The 19,267-nt window shown below is 37.0% G+C and overlaps 1 protein-coding gene across 3 annotated transcripts in view; it reads right to left on the reverse strand.

The window, feature by feature from the left end:
• LOC111870355 (coiled-coil domain-containing protein 39) overlaps positions 1-19,232 on the reverse strand; it is a 37,257-nt gene extending 18,025 nt beyond the window's left edge. For all 3 annotated transcript variants that reach the window (XR_004513647.1, XM_033753806.1, XM_023862568.2), the window contains exons 1-11: positions 19,058-19,232; positions 17,189-17,308; positions 16,959-17,105; positions 15,627-15,785; positions 11,643-11,864; positions 10,112-10,303; positions 8,435-8,650; positions 6,590-6,805; positions 4,899-5,066; positions 4,534-4,788; positions 191-406 (exon numbers count right to left, since the gene is read on the reverse strand). Coding sequence is in view for 2 of the 3 variants with exons in the window: in XM_033753806.1 (XP_033609697.1) it covers positions 191-406; positions 4,534-4,788; positions 4,899-5,066; positions 6,590-6,805; positions 8,435-8,650; positions 10,112-10,303; positions 11,643-11,864; positions 15,627-15,785; positions 16,959-17,105; positions 17,189-17,308; positions 19,058-19,156 (2,010 nt within the window). In the remaining variant the exon portion in view is untranslated. The remainder of the gene's footprint in view (positions 1-190; positions 407-4,533; positions 4,789-4,898; positions 5,067-6,589; positions 6,806-8,434; positions 8,651-10,111; positions 10,304-11,642; positions 11,865-15,626; positions 15,786-16,958; positions 17,106-17,188; positions 17,309-19,057) is intronic.
• Between the last annotated feature and the right edge of the window lie 35 nt (positions 19,233-19,267).

A 19,267-nucleotide genomic window follows, 5' to 3' on the forward strand; every position in this document is an offset into this window, starting at 1 on the left:
AATCAATCAATCAATAAAAGTGATTAAATTGTGCAGCCAGAATGTATTACAAGCATAGCAGTGTTCATAGCCTCTAACAGAACTCTGCAAAAACTCGTTTGCTATTTTGAATATATTCTAAGATGTAATAAGAGATTTATTTGGGACATGAAATTAACATCATAGTAACATATCTTATTACATATATTACCTTTATTTTGAAATATGTGACTGAAAGTTGTTCTCCATCTTCAGCTTGCCCAAGTGAACTCATAACAATATCATATTTCTTCTGCAGCTGGCTGATTTTCAATTCACATGCTTTGATGTCAGCTATTAAGTGAGATTTCTCTTCACTCAAGTTTCGTTTCTGAATGAAGAGGACATCTTTGTGCACACCAATCTCCACTTTCCGCTCCTTCATAGCCTGAATTTGTGTTATAAAGCAGTGTCAATTTATGAACAATGTTTCTTCATTGTGATGCAGAAATACAATTTACATATATGTATATACAAGTCATTTAACAATATTGATTCATATATAGCCTCACAGTAGGCTCTATACAAATATTTTTTGTGAGACCAATATATGACTAACATCTATTGGCATCTTAACAAAATCCCCTTTCTCTTATTCTCATATTGTGATTCATATAAATAATTTCATATTTATTACTGATATCTATTAATTGACCAATGATAAATGAGTAAACATGCTTCTGGAGTCCATCTGCACCTCAAGCTGATTTCAGGCAGTACTTTATACACATGTGCCAACTTCCGAGTTCACTAACTTTACAATTTGCTACCTCCATGATTAACTTCATAGTTTGCTAACTTCAAGCTCACTTACTTAATAGTTTTTTAACTCTGAAGCATCAGTTTTCCAGTTTTTTAACTTCCCAGTTCACTAATTTAACAGTTTTCCAACTACCCAGTTTGTTAACTCCACATTTCACTACCTTAACAGATTGCTAATTTACAAATTCACTAAATTTTCAAGCTTGTAAATTCCCAGTTCACGAATTTAAAAGTTTTCTATGTCCCAAGTTCTGTCTCTAATGTAGTGGACAAATTCAGACCCACCTCTATAAAGTTATTTGGTAAGTATCCATATATACAACAGCCAAACTCCATCCCTTCATCTGTCTGTCAAACCCATTGTTTCTTCCACATTTCATGTCATAAAAAATGGTAAAGACAAAAAATAGCCTGCTTAGAGGGCCAACCCTGTTACATTGAATGTGGGCTGTGAGTCCATGTCAGTTTCTTTCTCCATAATTTGCCCCATAAGGCAAGTACTGGCACTATGACAACAATGAGTACATAACTTTCATATATTTCATAGTAACCACAGTAAGACAGCAAGTTTACACTAAACAAGATTTACAAGTTTGTAATGGTAGTATATTAATATAATTATTGCCGTTTTGAACATTATCATTCATCCTGTCTGATTCCATAGAGCACAAGACTGTTCTTCTCCTGAAAAAGTCCCTGATTGCTGAGGTCTGCCAACAGCTACGACCACAAGGTTCTAGGCCACCTAAACTCTATGGGTTGCCGAAGATCCACAAGCCTGATGTTCCATTAAGACCCACTGTGAGCACTATTGGTTCTACTACCTATTGCTTGGCCAAACACTTGGCTGGCCTACTGAGCAACAACACTGGCAACTGTCCACACCACATGAGTAACTCAATGGAATTTGTCCACACCTTGGGTTCTCTCCAAGTTGATCCTCATGGCTTAATGGTCAGTTTCGATGTGGTGTCACTCTTCATGAGGGTGCCTATAAAGGATACTATGGATCTGCTAGGATGACATTTCGAAGAAGATATCTTGAGACTCTTCTGCCATGTCCTGACCACCTCATATTTCAGCTTCAATGGCCAATTCTAGGAACAAACCGATGGTGTGGCGATTGGCTCACTACTCTCCAGTCATCGCACACTTATACAGGGTGTCCCGGGAGGGTGTTCCTTATGTTAAAGTATGCCGATATAACCCAAAACACCTATGTCCAAAGTTGAACGATTACGGAGATAATGGCCCCAGAAAAGTGTGGTCTTCTGGCGGGTCCATGCACTGTACCTGTCAGCTGACAAGTTTTATCGATGTTTGTTCTTGAGTGTGGTGATAATGGCTCACACTAGCCGCATACACTCGCATACCAGAATGCGCAGTCACCCATGTTACATCAGTGTTTGCAATTCATGTGTCATGTATAGTGCTTGGAACCCTAATGACAACTATGAGATGGCGTGCAAGTTTTTTTGTAGTTCAATTTAATGGCTTCATGCCACTCACATGTTAGTTTGATGTTACGTACATTATTAACATTACAGAAACCACATATTCCTGCCAGTTTTAATGTGTATTTGGTAATCAACAAGTGTGTAACACCTGTCAAAGTTTCACACTTCTCTGGCCATTATCTCCGTAACCCCTCAACTTTGGACATAGGTGTTTTGGGTTATATCAGCATACTTTAACATAAGGAACACCCTCCAAAAGTCTGGCACATTTCTCCTGGGACACCGTGTATAAAGTAGGCCCTACAAAAATTCTATGCATGTGAAATTCCAAAGACAGGCCATTTTGGCATGGGAATATAATTCTTTTTTAAATGGTCGGACCCACAGAAATTGTGATGTGAGGGTCATGTGAGTCCAAGAACATAGAGATATTAAATGTACACATATGTATGCATGTGTAAGTAACCATCAGAACAACAGAAACAGTTCCTGCAATTGCAGTGCAGATTATTTGTATGGGTACACCACACATGTATAGCCTGTCTGTCACACACCACTTCTCCCAATGCATAATGGAAAAAGATAGTAAATATAAAACATGTTCCTCTTGGAGAGACAACCCTAAGGAAATTACTCAGTTTCTTATATTTCCAAAATTAGGTACAGGAGTGTCTTAAAAATTTGTACAGTAGATGTATAAACTGTCTTGTTTTACCCAAATGTTGCAGCACAGAAAAAAAATGGTTAATACAGGTGCTAATTTTGTTCTTGGGTTGTAACACAACGTGGTTGTGGTTATGTGCTGAAGATTTGGAGGTACATGCAGCCTCTGAAACAATATCAGCATGTGTCAACTGTTTTTTTTTTTTTTTTTTTTTTTTTTGCAGTTTCACCTGCAACACTATGTTCTATAAAATCTACTAAAAGTTATTCACTTTAAAGGATTTCACTATGTGAAAAGTGCAGCAAGATACTACAATATAATATAATGGCAACATGGCCCACAACCTTTCAGTGTAACAACCCAAAAATAAAATCAGTATCAATAATTTATCATTGTGAAAATCTGAAATCAGTACTGGTGAGCTACCTTTGGAAAAGCAACTGACATCCTTCTATTTCAGTGAAGAGGCACTGGGTACCAAAAAGATGAATATGGCTCATTTCCTAATATCTATCACATTATGAATAATTTTACATTTGTGCCATTTGGAAAAATTCCATCCTGTGTGAAAGTACAATAATTAAAGGTACTGTGAAGAACCTGGCCAAAAGGAAAAGCTAAAAATTACAATAGATTATGGTTGGATGTCTTTCCATTTTCAGCCCACTTTCTATATTCTGAAACTACAAAACTAGGCCGATGAGATCACCTTAACTTCTGTGTATCTGTGTGTCTGCATGTGTATCCCCCTTATCCACTTCTTAATGTCTAAACAAATGTTTATGAAACTTGGTATATATAATGGCACCTGAACCCATCTCAGTGGCATACTTCATAAATCCCTCCCATCATTCTGTATGTCTGTATGCATATCCTCCCTATTGTTGCTAGGTACCGTCTCAGTAAATATGTTTCTGCAACAACAGAAGAACTGTTGAATAAGCTGTTTCCCATGTGGTCCATGTCATATTAAAGGAGAGACTGTGAGTTTGTCTGTGTGTATCCTCCCTCCCTCACTGCTAGGCAACAGCTTGGTAAATACATTCCTGCAGCAATGAAGAATTATTGAATGCGTCATTTTCTATGCAGTCTGTGTCATATCAAAAGAAAGTTGGCGATTCCCTCCGCCCCACCCCCGGGAACTTCTTATTTTTTTAAGATTGCTTAGTCATGTATTCAAGCTGCTATGAANAAATACATTCCTGCAGCAATGAAGAATTGTTGAATGTGTCATTTTCTATGCAGTCTGTGTCATATCAAAAGAAAGTAGGCGATCTTCCCCCAGAGTTTCTTGTTATTTTTTAAGATTGCTTAGTCATGTGTTCAAGCTGCAAGGGTATACTACAATTTTATGCACATGAAGTTCCAAAACAGGCATGTTATTTTAGTGCACGAATACAATTTTTTTATATAACTACCCCACAAGAAATGGGCAGGTCCCAGAAATAACGTGTTGGAGTACAAGAACCTATAGATGTTACATTTTCTGAGCAGTTTCTTCCACTGCTTTGCAGACTTTTCTGTGAAAAAAAAAATTCAGAAATTTGTAGATGTGTAAGGTTCTTAGATTTCCAAAGACAGCAGCAATAGTAATATACTGAAAATGTGGTAATCTCATTCAATGTAACTTACAGCATCCAATTCAAGCTTCTGCTTCTCCAGTGTGTGTACTTTATTCCCTTCTTGGGCTATTGCTCTTTCAGCCTGAGCCACCCTGAGAAGAAGAATATTCTCCTCCACCTGCTTCTCTTGATTGTGAACCTTGTTGAGCTTCAGCTGTTTCTGTCCACCATCTGTTAGCAGGATTTTATCCTGGCGTTTATCTACCAGCTTTTCTAGCTCTGCTGAACCTGCACTGAGGGCCTTGGTCAACCTCTGCATCCTATTCTGCCATTTCAAATACAATTTGTAATTTGGAATTAAAAATTTAAAAAAGTCTATAAATGCAAAATTAGTAGCAAATATCATAGCATACTAACTTCTGTTTATTGTTTTACCTCTAATCTTTGGTTCTGGGCTGTAAGTAGGTCGAAAGTTGCCATTTTTTCATTGAGAACCTCTTCCAGCTCTGCAATCTTCTTCTCATTGGCTTCTTTTTCTTCAGCATCTTGACCAGTACCTGTGAGGTGACCAATGCGAGACTCAATCATTTGGGCTTCAAATTCCTGTAAGAATAAATAAATTGCAAAGGCAAAATAATGGCGGTTAGAATAGTAAATTTTGGCAGTTCACTGAAGTGTTTCTAATGTTTGATCTGTGACTGATACTACTATTTTGCTGATGATATAGCAATCCTAATTAATGGAAAATTCCCACATACTGTATCAGAGGTCTTACAAACAGCCCTGTCTAAAGTTCAACAGTGGTGCGAAAGGACAAACTTGTCTATCAATCAAAACAAGATGGTGATTGTACCCTTTACTAGGAAGAGGGCTATAAAGAGGCTCAAAGAACCAATACTCTTCAGTCAAGCGATCCGGCTATCCAGTGAAGTCAAGTACCTTGCTAAAGTTCAACAGTGGTGCGAAAGGACAAACTTGTCTATCAATCAAAACAAGATGGTGATTGTACCCTTTACTAGGAAGAGGGCTATAAAGGGGCTCAAAGAACCAATACTCTTCAGTCAAGTGATCCGGCTATCCAGTGAAGTCAAGTACCTTGGATTAACATTAGACAAGAGGCTGACATGGAAACAATAGCTGGATAAGGCTATTAATAAGGCCTATAAAGCCTTCTGGACATGCAGAGGCATGTTTGGGAAGACTTGGGGACTGACACCAAAGGTGGTATACTGGATATACACTCCAGTGGTAAGACCCATAATCACCTATGCCACCACTACATGGTGGCCTCGAGTTAAACTCAAGACAAGTCAGGCAGAACTTAGCAAACTGCAAAGGACAGCCTGCTTGGGAATTACGGGATCAATGAGAACAGCTCCAACAGCTGCAATAGAAACCCTACTAGGACTCCTTCCACTGCATTTGCAGATGGAAGAAGAAGCCAAGTTAGGAAATTACATTTCACACAAATTTGAATAGAGTGTTTCGTAAGAGGATTATAAGTCACAGTTTATGACCATCTTGTTCTCCTGGCAGTATTCCACCCGATCACTTTTTCAGGAGATATTTACACTGTAGAATATATCAAATCGATCCAGATAGAACAACTCAGAGAAACATTCAGCTTGAAGCATTTCATAAATGCACACAACTGCAGCATGTGAGCCAGCATGTGTTTCGAGGTGGGGAATGTGTCCAAGACAATGTGGAACATTTTTAGAATTTCCTATAACCTATGCAAGTATATTTCACTCTATGGTATTTTTGTAGCCTCACTGTCACCATAGCTGAATGAACAGGAAAGTCAGCAAGCAAGGCAGTGATAATGTCCCCAAAACAGCCTCCAAGTAGCTTAAATATTAATACACGTAGATAAGAGGAAGTAGGCTAAATCTGTAGTTCATATAGAATCTGAACCAAATGAATGGATGTAATTACAACAGATTAAGGCAAAAAACATATAAAACATTAATTACACATTTTATTATTGAAGTAAGTAGACAGAATGCATAATACTGAGATATTAGAATGTGAGCTTAGTTTTGACAAAATCTGATCTTTTAAACAGCTACATACTTCTCATGGAGGACCAGATTGTTTGGAGTTAGTTCTGCAGAATTAATTACCTTGTTGTAGATAATCTCCCTCTGGTATTGAAGCTCTTTCTGTGTTCTCTGAATATGAGACAAAACCACAGATTTTTCTGATTCCAGTCCACGGATTTCAATATGATGCTGTTCCTCTTGCTTTTTAAGATCAGATAATTCTTGTTGGGTTTTAAACAGTTTGTCACTGAGTTTCCTCGTGTCCTGGAGTAAGATATCTATCGTCTTCTCCTCACACTGAAAGCAAACGGTTAAAATATGTCTTACATCAATTTTTATATAATGAGCCATTTTTAGTACAATAAAAAATGTTGTGGGATTTGAGGTTCTCACAACAGTGGTTGTGAAGAGTTCTATCTTCTGGAATATAATACCATTAGTTTGTTCAGCTTGCTGCCTGCTTCATTCCAGTTTCTTGTTTCCTTTACTCTTCAACCCAGAAGATGGAGGTGGCATGTTGCTCCAAAACATCAGTTGACTTTCAATGAACTGCATGGTATTATATCGCAGCAAAACGAAAAGTTTGATTTGAACTTTGTGTGAAGTAAAGAGTTCACTGGAAATAGGAACAAAAATGAAATTCACCCAGCAACTTAGTGTGAACTCTGTGTAAAGTAAGGAGATCACTGGAAATTGAAACCAAAATGAAATTCACCCAGCAACTTACAATTTCAACTTCCAACACAAGCTTTCATACAAATTCATTTAGTATTTCTGAAGATGAAGTAAGTGGAGAGACAAACACAAGTTCCCCATTATGTGTTTATTTCAGTGACTTGATGCAAACAATGCATGCAATGCTACTTTTCCAACAGTGGATGTTTCATACCAAATTTAATCTTACACCAAAAGATTCTAATCTTGAGAGTTGTGAGGAATGCAAAGGTTGGAGCCATTAAATGGTGGTAGCAGCATGGAATGTGCATGCACACACACACACACACACAAATTTGCAGCTGTATTCATTGCAATTAGGTCTTCTTGGGTGATCAGTCATGTCGCTACACACTGGCATGGCTGATGGCTCAAAAGGGCTTCTCTACACTGAGTCTCTGTGAAAGCTTCAAATTTTAAATTGTGTTTAACATACTGTAACGTGTTTAGAGTAGGCACTTCCATGGTAACGCAATAACAGTGAGCCGCTGCATAGACAATGCCGAAACAACGAACGCGTTGCCCCGGAGATGGACAACAGAAGGTCCGTTATGTAACAACCGACTATCGATATAGTAGAAACGGGACCGTAAGGAATGGTGTCTGGTATCCGGTCTACATAACCCCTATATAAGCAGAGCTTATGACACATACAGAGCATTGAAGATTGAGCATTGAGAACGAGACACTCTTGGGATAGCCGCTGCCAGAGAGAGTTGAGCTCCAACCACAGCCAAGGATAGTTGAGACATCACATTGAGTATTAGAGTATTGAAGTATTAAGCCAGAAGTCAAGTGACATTGCAAATGATAACAATTGTAAGGTGTGTAAGTGTGAGTGTCCAATAAAGATTCGCTAAATCCAAAACCCACATGAAGTTATTTGTCGCGTGACATACCCAACATGTGACAGTATTTATTGTCATTCAACAAACAGATGCTTCCTTTTGATATTAGAGCCTATAACTGTAACAAACAAATCTCAATATGATTGCAGATAACTCTAGTCATTCAAAAGTTGATTCAAATTTAGATCAAATAGTGACAAAATCTTCTCAAGTGGCCTACCTATCATTTCATCATGTCAGAAAGATAGAACCTCTCTGAAAAGTTAGACTTCAATTCTGAATTGATGCAGCAGGTTTCCCAAGAATATTTTATCACTTTTGGTCTATGTAAATATCAATAAATAGAAATTCCCATTTAATTTACCTTTATCATCTCTTCCAAATGTTGTGCCCTCTCAGCTGCAGACATAGTCCTGTCAGTAACCTGTGCCAACCGTTCTTTTGTTCTCTGCACCACTTCAACTAGTTCTTTAATATGATTATGTTTGGCTACATTATCATTGGCCAGCACTTTCTTCCTTTGCCGCTGGTTTTCCAGGTGTAAAGCAGTTCCTGTCAATGTGCGCTGCATTGTTCCAAGCTAAACAAAACATAGAATTGATACTGAAATACTTGCAATAAAATGGATCAGGGAGATTGGTGTGGAAAACAAAAGTGATGGTGACAAACCTATGAGTCATGGTGGTGTAGTGTTAAAAGAAGTTGGAAGTGAAGAAGGATGAGTTGGAGGAGTGGGAGGAGGGAGAAGCAGAAAGAGAAAGAGGCATGAAGAACAAGAGATGAAAAAACAGGCTTATGAGTTTCAGGTGTTCTCATGGTGGTTAGTGATAATATGTGCATGGATCACAGTGATCACTATGATTCATTTTCCAGTGACATTTGTACATGTTGGGGAACTTCTTTTTTATGCATATTCATTGTGTAATGTACACCAGTATACTTTGTTGAACTGTAACCATTCAGCATCAGCTACAACTCTGCTAGGGATTATTAGCTAACAAATATATCACTGTTTTAGGAACTGACTGCCTCTGATAAGTATTAAGACCAAATACAAATTCACACTTCCTTTTGCCTGATTAAAGCGTCATACTCATGATTACAACAGTTCTTGTCCAGCTGTTTACAAGCACAGCATCACAAAATTCAAAAGCTGTTTATATCTGTCAGAAGGTTATACAAATGGGCAAAGATACCAAGAATCATCATTTGACTGTTCAATTCAACAGATACATGAAAGGAATCAACAGGGCTAACCAGTACTTGAGATATTACAGCATGTTGAGCCACAGAAGGTGGCACTGTAACAAACTAACTGTGCTCTTTCAATGTTTTCTGTGTTTATGAAAATTCTATTAAGACATTTTTAATTCATTTGTCAGAATAAGATGCAAGAAATTCCTGTATGAAACAGCAAGAGAACAGACTTCAGAAATGGAAAGCAATCAAAAGGCAGTACTTCTGCAGAAGATCAGCTTATGTCAAGGGAACCCTACCTACAAACATCCACTTGAAAGTCTGTCAGGAGTCTTCAACATGCATAAATTAGAAAAAAACAGTGCAGGAGGAGAAGGGAGAAAGAAGAATCCATTCAGGTGTTATGTGTATTTAGAAAAAAAAAAAACAGAAAACAAAACATATAGTTGAAAGCATTGTTCAATGGCATCTCACAAGGGTTCCTATTTTGAAAATATCACTGTCAGAATTATTATTAGACATGATGGGGCAGTATTCTGCAACAGTGAAGCCATCATATACATGCAGGAAAAATAAAGCATGTTTTCAGTCACTAGAGCATTTCAAGCACAGACGTTTAAATGCGTATGAACAAGGGAATATTACAGTCTACTGGTATATGATCTCATGTAATATGGTAGATAGATAGCAACATTTCAGAGGAATGTGCTGCCTCTGTCTTCAGGGTTCAGTCATATTCCTCTAAAATATTGTCTGTTATACTACTTCACATCACATGCCAGAGAACTATAATCTTAAGACACAGGCTTATACATACATGGCATACATAAATAAGATTACTTACTTCACTCGTAAGTTCATCAATAGTGTTGAGTAAGGTGCTGTAATCATCTCGCAATCTGATAGCAGAACGAGTAATAAGCGAGATCTGGGCTTCTGTTTCCTTGTTATTATTTACTTCATTTCTAAAAAACTGCCCTTGCTCTCTTAGAATTTCTAGCTTTTTCCGTGCTTCAGCACGCAACATGGATATTTCCTGAAAAAGAAATTTATATAAAATAGAAATTACTACTCATTGCAATGCAAATGACAAACTGTGGTGTCACTCTTCCATGGTATATGAGTTTGATGTTTACTAAGACTAAATTTAAAATGGAGATGGGAAATGAGGAGTTCCAGGTACAATTTATGAAATTTACTTAACCCTAATGCATATGCTTCTACATTAGAAATGCTATGGACTATGTAAACTAAAAAAAAGAAATTAAATTAAATTTAGTTCATGGGCTAGTGTCCTGGATTCTTGTATTGCGGGTCATAGAATTAATCCTCATCAAGTCAAGTTCAGATTGTTTTCAGCTACACATTTCTTATACATTCATGTATAAGGTATAAGTTGCACTGTACATGGAAATATATTGTATGAAATAAATTATATATTAATGCAACATGATGCTCAAATACAATATTATATATGATAGGGAAGATGTTTTTGGCCATCTGATAAAATTCAGTTACAGCTTCACGTAAAGAGATCATAAAAACAAGTCACATAAAAATTAATTTCACTGGACAAATTCACAAAAAATTTCATAAAACAATCCCAAAATTGCAATGTGGCCTAACCATTTTGCCAATATAAAATTTTATTTTAAAAAAATCTTATTATTTCAATGATAAAACATGTGGTCAGATGCGGCCTAAACATTATGCCACAATCTTATGCAGTTTGTTCAAATCTAGGCAGTATGAAATTGACTCTATACTCTTGCCAATTTGTACAGTATCCAAGGCTGTTAAAGCAAAGTGCAGATACTGTGATATAGCTGTTGGATGCAATCTAAATCCTCACTGATATCTTTTTTAATTACATCAGTAAATGCTCATTACTTGATTTGGGGGTTATTCCAACAGGATTCATTGCAACATAATTCAAGGAATACTGCTGTCTTGGCATTGTGGAAGGACTTTCATGAATGTAAGAACGTGACAGTCATGTGCACCAGAGCTTTAGCTCCTGGCAGGGTCACCCTTATTGATAAGACTGAAGAGAAAGGTGTCATTCTGTTTGCAGGCTAAGGTGGCAATCCTACGAGTAGAACGTATGCTGTAGATGTACAATCTGTATATCTTAAATTTAAATACTAAAGAAACATAACTAAATAACCCTCACAAAGAATTATGAGATTAAGTTTGAAGTTGTCACAAAAGTGAACATTAAGATTCTGGTCTCCTCGGATATGCCACCTTATAGTATTTTACATAGATGAACCTAAAGTTGGAGACAGCAAGTTTCACTGAAACATTGGTACCTATCTACCAAACTATATCGTGACTCATACCAGATGACTATAATCTATATATGATATTCATACTTGCACTCTACTGTGAATATCATAATCCCGCTGGTGTAGAACTTGCACTGAACCTTCCCACTGGCTAATAAATTCTTGACGTTCACTGTGAGCTTGCCTAAACATCTTTGCTGTTCGATCCAACACTCGCTCAAGTGATTCTACATCACCAATAATTTTAGTGAGAAGCTGATTTCTTTCATCCACTTCTGCACATAATCGTACACGCGTCAATTCAAGTTCCTGAAAAAACAAATATCAAAAATCCGTATGTTATGCCACTGACTGCTCAATTATGTTCTATGCTTTTTCTTTAGAAATGCCTACAAGTGAATTTTTGAATTCATCCTCAAAATTTGTTATTAAGAGTCCTGCAAAAGTAGTAAAACAACTGAAGATTATGTTCATATTATTGTACAGACACTATTTTAAAAGTTGAAGAGTTCTGATTTCTGGGACATAATGCAGTGTAGTCCATTGAAAGTCAACGACATTTGGATGAAACACGTCGTCTCCATCTTCAGAGTCAAAGAATAAGCCATGCAAGAAATCTCTGCCTGCTACCAGCTTCAAACTGGTTACATGTTTTGATAATTTTTCAATCCTGAAGATAGAAATGACATGTTTCATCAAAACATTGGTTGAATTTCAGCAGCTTGCATGGCATTATATCCCAGAAGACAGAACCCTTCATAACCACAGCTGTGAGAACCTTAAATTCATATCTTAAAGTTGTTTGAACTGGAAACCATAATGGTGAATATACATGAATATACATGGTGACATGAATGTATGTCACAACATTGCCTACTCAAGGGCTAAATATAGAGACAAAAACATTTGTCATGGCAACTCACAGCCTGACTTAAAGCTGTAGGGCTACTTTTAAAACATTATATATTTTAATCCTGATTAAATCAAGAATAATGACATGGAAGTGGCAGAGAAGATAAATGCATATATCAATCTGGTAGAAAAACACAAAGAAAAAAACACTTGGAAGACTTTGGCACAGATGAGAGGATAATATAAAAATGAATCTTAAAAATAGGATGGATGAATGTGGAATGGATTGATCTGGTTGATGGTAGGGGCCAGTAGCGGCCTCTTGTGAACACATGAATGAACCTTCACGTTCTCCAGAATGCTGAGCGTTTATTATTAATTATTGCTATTAGCACTTCAAGGAAGATTCTCTTCCAAGGAGTCAGTCAGTTAATATTATGATCCTGCAACAAATGGTTTAGTTAATATACAAAATGTTATGGAACTAATGAATGTTCCAAAAGTTAGTTTATTCATACACTGCTCTTAATATTATGCACAATTTTTAAAAACAATATCATATTCTGAAGATGAAGGCAGAAGATTCTTCCAAAAAGTTGGTAACTTTCTACCATACTGCATGGATTCATATCCTAGATGAGAGAAATCTTCTGAGAAACAAACATCCTATAAGTAAAACTGTTTCTGTTATTCAGTCCAAAGAATCTGCTTCAAAAATAATCTACATGAAGCCCATCTGCAACCCAAAGCTTTTGAGTGTTTAAAAATAGTCAGGATAAATGCAGGATATTACTCAAATAAACAAGATAATTCTCATATATAGCAAGTTTTCCAGTGTTATGATAGATTAGGTGTCAGACTGCTGTAGTAACATATATTTTGATGTAGAAGCTAGCAATAAGTAATAGGTTTAACAGCATTAGCACTTATGCCACTATCAGCTATTGTTTCTGGGTAAAGAATATTTAAGTTCAACTGAGTCAAAAACAAAAGACCTTACAACAGTTTAAGGAATATTGGTTAGAAGTTGACATAAAATTGGATTATTGGATCTATGGGAAAATTGACATAAAAAGTGAATCATCATAAAGCAGACCATCATAAGCAGGGATGACTTTACTACATTTTCTAGGAATGCCTATTTTAATCATAATATTTTGTCCAGCACTTGCCACTTGTTATTCATTCTTAAAATGTTAATCTGTTAAATATTTTTATCAACTTAATTCATACCACAAAATTACATAAATGCAAAGAATAAAGCAAATCGGTCAGTACAGTGACAAAGTTACAGCATCCAACTTCAGAATCGGAGTTTGATCCCCAGCGCAGAGAGCGAGTTTACTCTTCGCCACCATGTCCAGACCATCTTTGATGCTCATCAAACTTTCTTTCTAGTGATTACCAGGGATTTCTCAGAAAAAGAGACCAGTTTAACTAATACTGGAACTGGAACGAGTCACAAAGTCCAGACCTTGTACATGATGATATGATGATTTTTTTTTATTGCTAGTGGGGCAGGACTAAGTTCCTTGTACTGCGGCCACTTCTGGCCTATTGTACCAGCCCCAGATGATAGGTGTGGGTGATTGTGAAGCAACTGGTGGAATGAAGATTGGCAGGGGAAACCGAAGTACTTGGAGAAAACCTGCCCCAGCGTCACTTTGTCCACCACAAATCCCACTTGACCAGACCCGATGATATGATGATGGTAAAATAGGTGGGGTGTGAAGCTGACCACTCACATCCATCCAGTGTTGAAGAAAGAATGAAAGAATGGAGCTATATCTCTACTCCTTCATACATCTTCATAGTGTGACACTTAATTCACACAGGCACACCTCTAATAAAATAAGTATAACACAAACATAAAATAAATTATTCATATTTAGACAAACAAACATATCTTCAACTTTGCAGCAGTATATGATATGGCATGATGAGACAGTAAACTATTACTCTGTATGACTATATGGACAAAATAAGGATTCAGATTTACTGAATTAAGTCTCGTGTATTATTTTCATGGGTCATTTAATGATGCTTGCAGTATCAAGACCATAGAGCATCAGATAATGGGATGACTAATGAAGTAAAATGGATCAGAAAGCAGTGCTCTAATGTAGTACTATCCCAACATTTGCTTGGGGGAACGGAGGACTAATCTGTCATCTGATCTCATAAGTCTTATGAATGAAAAAGTATGATTTAAAATAGCACCAAAACAATACTCTGTTGATGAACACTTATTGTCTAAGAAATGACTCATCTGTTTACAGGTTGTGTAAATGGCATTAAAACTATTGATGTATATATGTGGACATATTTCTGAAGAGCCTTATGTGTAACCACTGTGTTTTCTTGGGTTTTCTCGTGTGAAAACTTCAGTAGTACCACACAAATGTTTTTGTATTTATATGACATATTTTACAACCTACAGTCATTTTGACTAGCTTTGGATCCAGGGAATGCAATGTAATGTAATATAATGAAAACAATGAGAAACCTCAGTTAGGATACTCCATGTTCAGACTAAGACATGAACCAAGTACCTACTGAATAAAAGTCCAGTCCTCTAGGCCAGTTTGTTCCGTACTTATGTATTATTTCAGTGTGTTTGTATAAATGTGTAGATAAGATGACATATACATCAAACCAGTAAACTGAATAAAATATTTATTAATGAGTGTAAGATGTGATTCAAGAAGCATAAAAAGATTTCAACATTCATGTCTCTCCTTATAAATCAGACTGGTATAAAATTAGGGTACCCTGATGAAGAACACAGCAGGTTTCTCTGAAATGTTGGCACCTATCACATCCCATCACATCACGTTATTAATGTTTTTATTACTGTGATAATCGAAAATTCCATACAGATTACACATTAATAATGCATTAGATCTCATTTGGGAAATACAGAGTTTGAAACTTGGCCAGGTTCATGGCTATCATGTCTGAGGCTTCTTCAGGCTTTCTTCCATGTTCCAAGGTGAAATTTGGGAACTACCTTGAAATAGCCCATGACCACTTTCTTCAAAATCCTTACCAAAGTATTCAACACTAAATAACGTTTGTAGCTGACACCCAACATTCAATCAATTAATCAGCAGTCGATCAATTAATCAATCAATCAATCAGCCTCTCTACTTGTTTTTCCTTTACCGAATAAAGATGACAATATTGTTCATGCTTCATATATTTCACCAAATCAGTCACCTTTGATTTACTTTCATCCTCAACAGCATATCTTGCCAGCAGCTGAGTGTGTTCATTATCTTTTGCCACATTCTCCTCCCATGACAACAAAACATCTTTGTCCCACTTCACGTTTGCTTTTAGCTTCTCCAGTCTCTCAGTATGAGTAATGATTCCATTCTGCAAAAAAAAATCACAAATATTATTCAGTATTTTGCCATTCCAATTCAGAATTAATTTCTGAAACCATGGATCTTTAGTAGGACTCTTTGGATTTCATTGGGGGACTGACCCATTGCATCGTATCTCTCTACCTACACAGGACAATGCAAACACATACAATATGCAATATGCCCCATGTGGGATTCAAACTTAAATCCCAGTGTTCAAGAATTCAAAGGAGTATGCACTTTAGATTGTGCAGATACTCTGATAGGCCAGTCACCTATGTTACAAACTAAACAAGCAAAAATGCCAATTCATAATGGAAGCCAATTTTTCTTTCCTTGTCAATATTACATGTACAGCATTACAACTTTAAAGAACAAATAACATTAAAATTATGAAATTAAAGTGCCTATGTTCATTTAATAAAAAAATGATTGTGAATGCTGATTCAAATCACATACAGTCTCATGCAGATTATAAGAAATGTGGCATGAATATGATGAAAGTACAAACAGTATAAGCAAATGTTAAGTATATCCTAAAAGGTACACCAAGAGAGGAAACCCAAATAAGTATTAGCAGTTTCACTCTTTCTGTACTGAAGTGAAGTTTAAGTTTCAACAACAAAACAAAGAGGTACAAAAGCAAGATTCACAGGGCCAGATTTTAGGGGCAACAACTTGGGCAGTTGCCCAGAGGAATCCACAAAACAGAAACATAATATACACGTTTTATGGAGACATTTGTTTCCCTAATAAGAAAAAAAAATAGCTTGTATATTTAGTTATTATAAAAAATAAGAAAAAAAGTCATAATCTAAATTTGTTATTACAGCAAGAGACATTCTTAATTTGACTGGCCCAAAGCCTCCACACTTGCCCATCCATCCCTGAGAAACCAGAGTTCTGAAAACCATTTTATAATTGTTGTCCACAGACATTAAGAACGATGGTGTCATAGAAATGTATACAATTTTATTCTAAGAAACAATATAAATACATATAAAGAAAAAATGTAGAACATCCAGTGTGAAAGTCAGACTACCATAAAACCATTTTCAGTAACAATCCACTATTAACAAGGAGTTCACAAATACTGGACTGAAGCTGAAGGAGGACAGCTGACACTCCTGAATTCATGAACAAGAAAATATGAGACTGGCAAATTTTGCGACTATCAACATACCTGCAGTATAAAATGTCTCTCTCCAAGCTCATGAAAAGCCTTGTTGATAAGTCGTAATTCCCATTCATAACTAGCTTGTTCAGCCTTTGCTGTCTGATACAGGTTTTTCTCTGTCTCCATTTGTCTTTTATGTGCAATAAGTATATCCTGAAATATATGGCAGTAAATTATCTCATTTTGAAAAATTAATTATAATGAAAGTCTGGAATAACAGCTTGTTGCATACGCACCTGGTTCTGCTGATGCTCAACTTTGACATTTTGAGTATGCTTCAAGAGGGAATCCACTCGATCACTCAGATCCTCAAACTGAATAGTTAATTCACCTTTCTTTTTTATACTGTGCTCAACCTATGAATGCAAATATTGTCCAAACAATCAGTATTTATGTGTAAGCTTCCCAAACTATAAACTGTTACATAAACACAGAAAATGTTTGACCTTCTAGTTTGTGAAGTCTTTAAGGAAAGAGGCAACCTTCTTTGCAAACACTGAAGTTTATTTAAAAAAAAATAACTCAAAAACTAATCTTACGTTTGAAACATTTAAGAAGAAAGAAAACCCATCATTAAAAAAGGAAGGGTGGACACTGTCACATGAGTAAACCTGTATACTGCACAATTAACTGTGGAATCAACCACTCAATACAGAACTAAATTCTTATGAATGTTTACTTGCAACAGTTTGTGAAATGAAGAGGAGAGGAGAGGAGAAGATGTCACATGTGGTTCAGTTGATACATTTCCACTTCATCTGTGGAGTGTCCAGAGTCTAATTCTTAGTTAGTTATTGGAGAGGGTGGGTTTTCCCCATGCACTTAGACCAGTATTGGTCCATTGTGCTTCCCTCTATGATATTCTACCAGTCTCTATATCCTACCGATATTGGCGTGTACCATCAGTCCCAACCAAACCAGTGAGTTCGGCCTCCACTAACTTGGCAGTACCTATAAAATCCTTCCCCCATCTATCAGAGGTGTTAGAGACTACTGTTGGGCGGGAAATGTCCTTGAATTTGGCTCAGTGACCACCTTAGGAGATATGAGGTTCCTTTACGTGCCGTAAAGCTACGACACGGGACCCACGGCTTAAAGTCCCTCCCGGAGGACTTGTTCCCTGAATTTTTCCGCCCTTAAAAATTCCACGACCTCCGCCGGGTTTGAACCCGCGTACTACGAGTCATGAGGTGGGAACGTTACCTCTAGACTACGGAGGCCGCTTAGTCTAATTCTTGGTCCAGGGGCATATACTCTGGCTATAGTTTTACACATTCCCACCAAGGAAATTCTGAGCTGGTACCTGAAAATAGGCTATAACTGCTTCCTTCCCCATCCTTCTCAATCCAGCATCTACAACAGCTACATTAATTGCCATAAAAGAAGAAACAATAATCTGTGTTTCCTGTATATATCTGGGAGTATTTTGGCAATGGCCTGGTCTTGCATGCAATAAAATAATGATCGACTCTGAGAACAGTCATCTAGACTCATTAGGAAGTGCACCACCAGCACTTACACCCTATGGCCAACTCACAGGTCAAACAAGGAAGAGTGCCATCACTAGCACAAGCCAGCCCCCTGTGGTCGGAGCTTCACCGGCATTCATCTGTCACACCCTGACTTACAGCTACGGCCTTTCCAGGGCCCCACAATACCTCAGCGGTTACCGCACACTCTGCTTGCCTGATCGTCTGTATGCTCTTCTTCTAAAAGTATTTGTTATAGAAATTTACATGGTTGTCTACCCTAGTACTGGAACCGACATCCCACAGAGCCAAACAGTTGATGGTACACCATGATTACATTTGTTGATTTTCTCGGCAAACGCTCGATCTTAGCCTCAAACTTAAAAACGCGCAGGTGAAATGAGGAGAAGAAAGAAGCATGTGCGACCTGTCTCAGGTGCTGACCACTACCCAGTTTCATATGAAAATAATACGGGATGGCCCGTAATATAAAACGGGTCATGTATTAAATATTATAGTTTTCGGCACTAAAATATGACCTGAATTCTAGAGTGAGAGAGTTTATTTTTCAAGGCTTTCTAATGTACGGTGTTTATTGGGGAATTGTCGTGGATTCTGCTACTTCATTCATCTTACCTGTTCTTCTAGAGCCTTATTTGCCTCATTCGCCACTGGAATACGAAAGCCATCTGCCCATCCTAGTTCTTTTAGAAGATTTTCTAGTTGTCTAACCATTATTGTAAGTACCAAACTTCTTCGTCCAGCGATTAAAGCTCGTTATTACAGTGTGTTTACGTATACACACTGTCTCCATCGGTCTCCATGGTAACATGACGTCATTCCTCA

The sequence above is a fragment of the Cryptotermes secundus genome, unplaced genomic scaffold (assembly GCF_002891405.2).
Source record: "Cryptotermes secundus unplaced genomic scaffold, Csec_1.0 scaffold681, whole genome shotgun sequence".
Taxonomy (NCBI): domain Eukaryota; kingdom Metazoa; phylum Arthropoda; class Insecta; order Blattodea; family Kalotermitidae; genus Cryptotermes; species Cryptotermes secundus.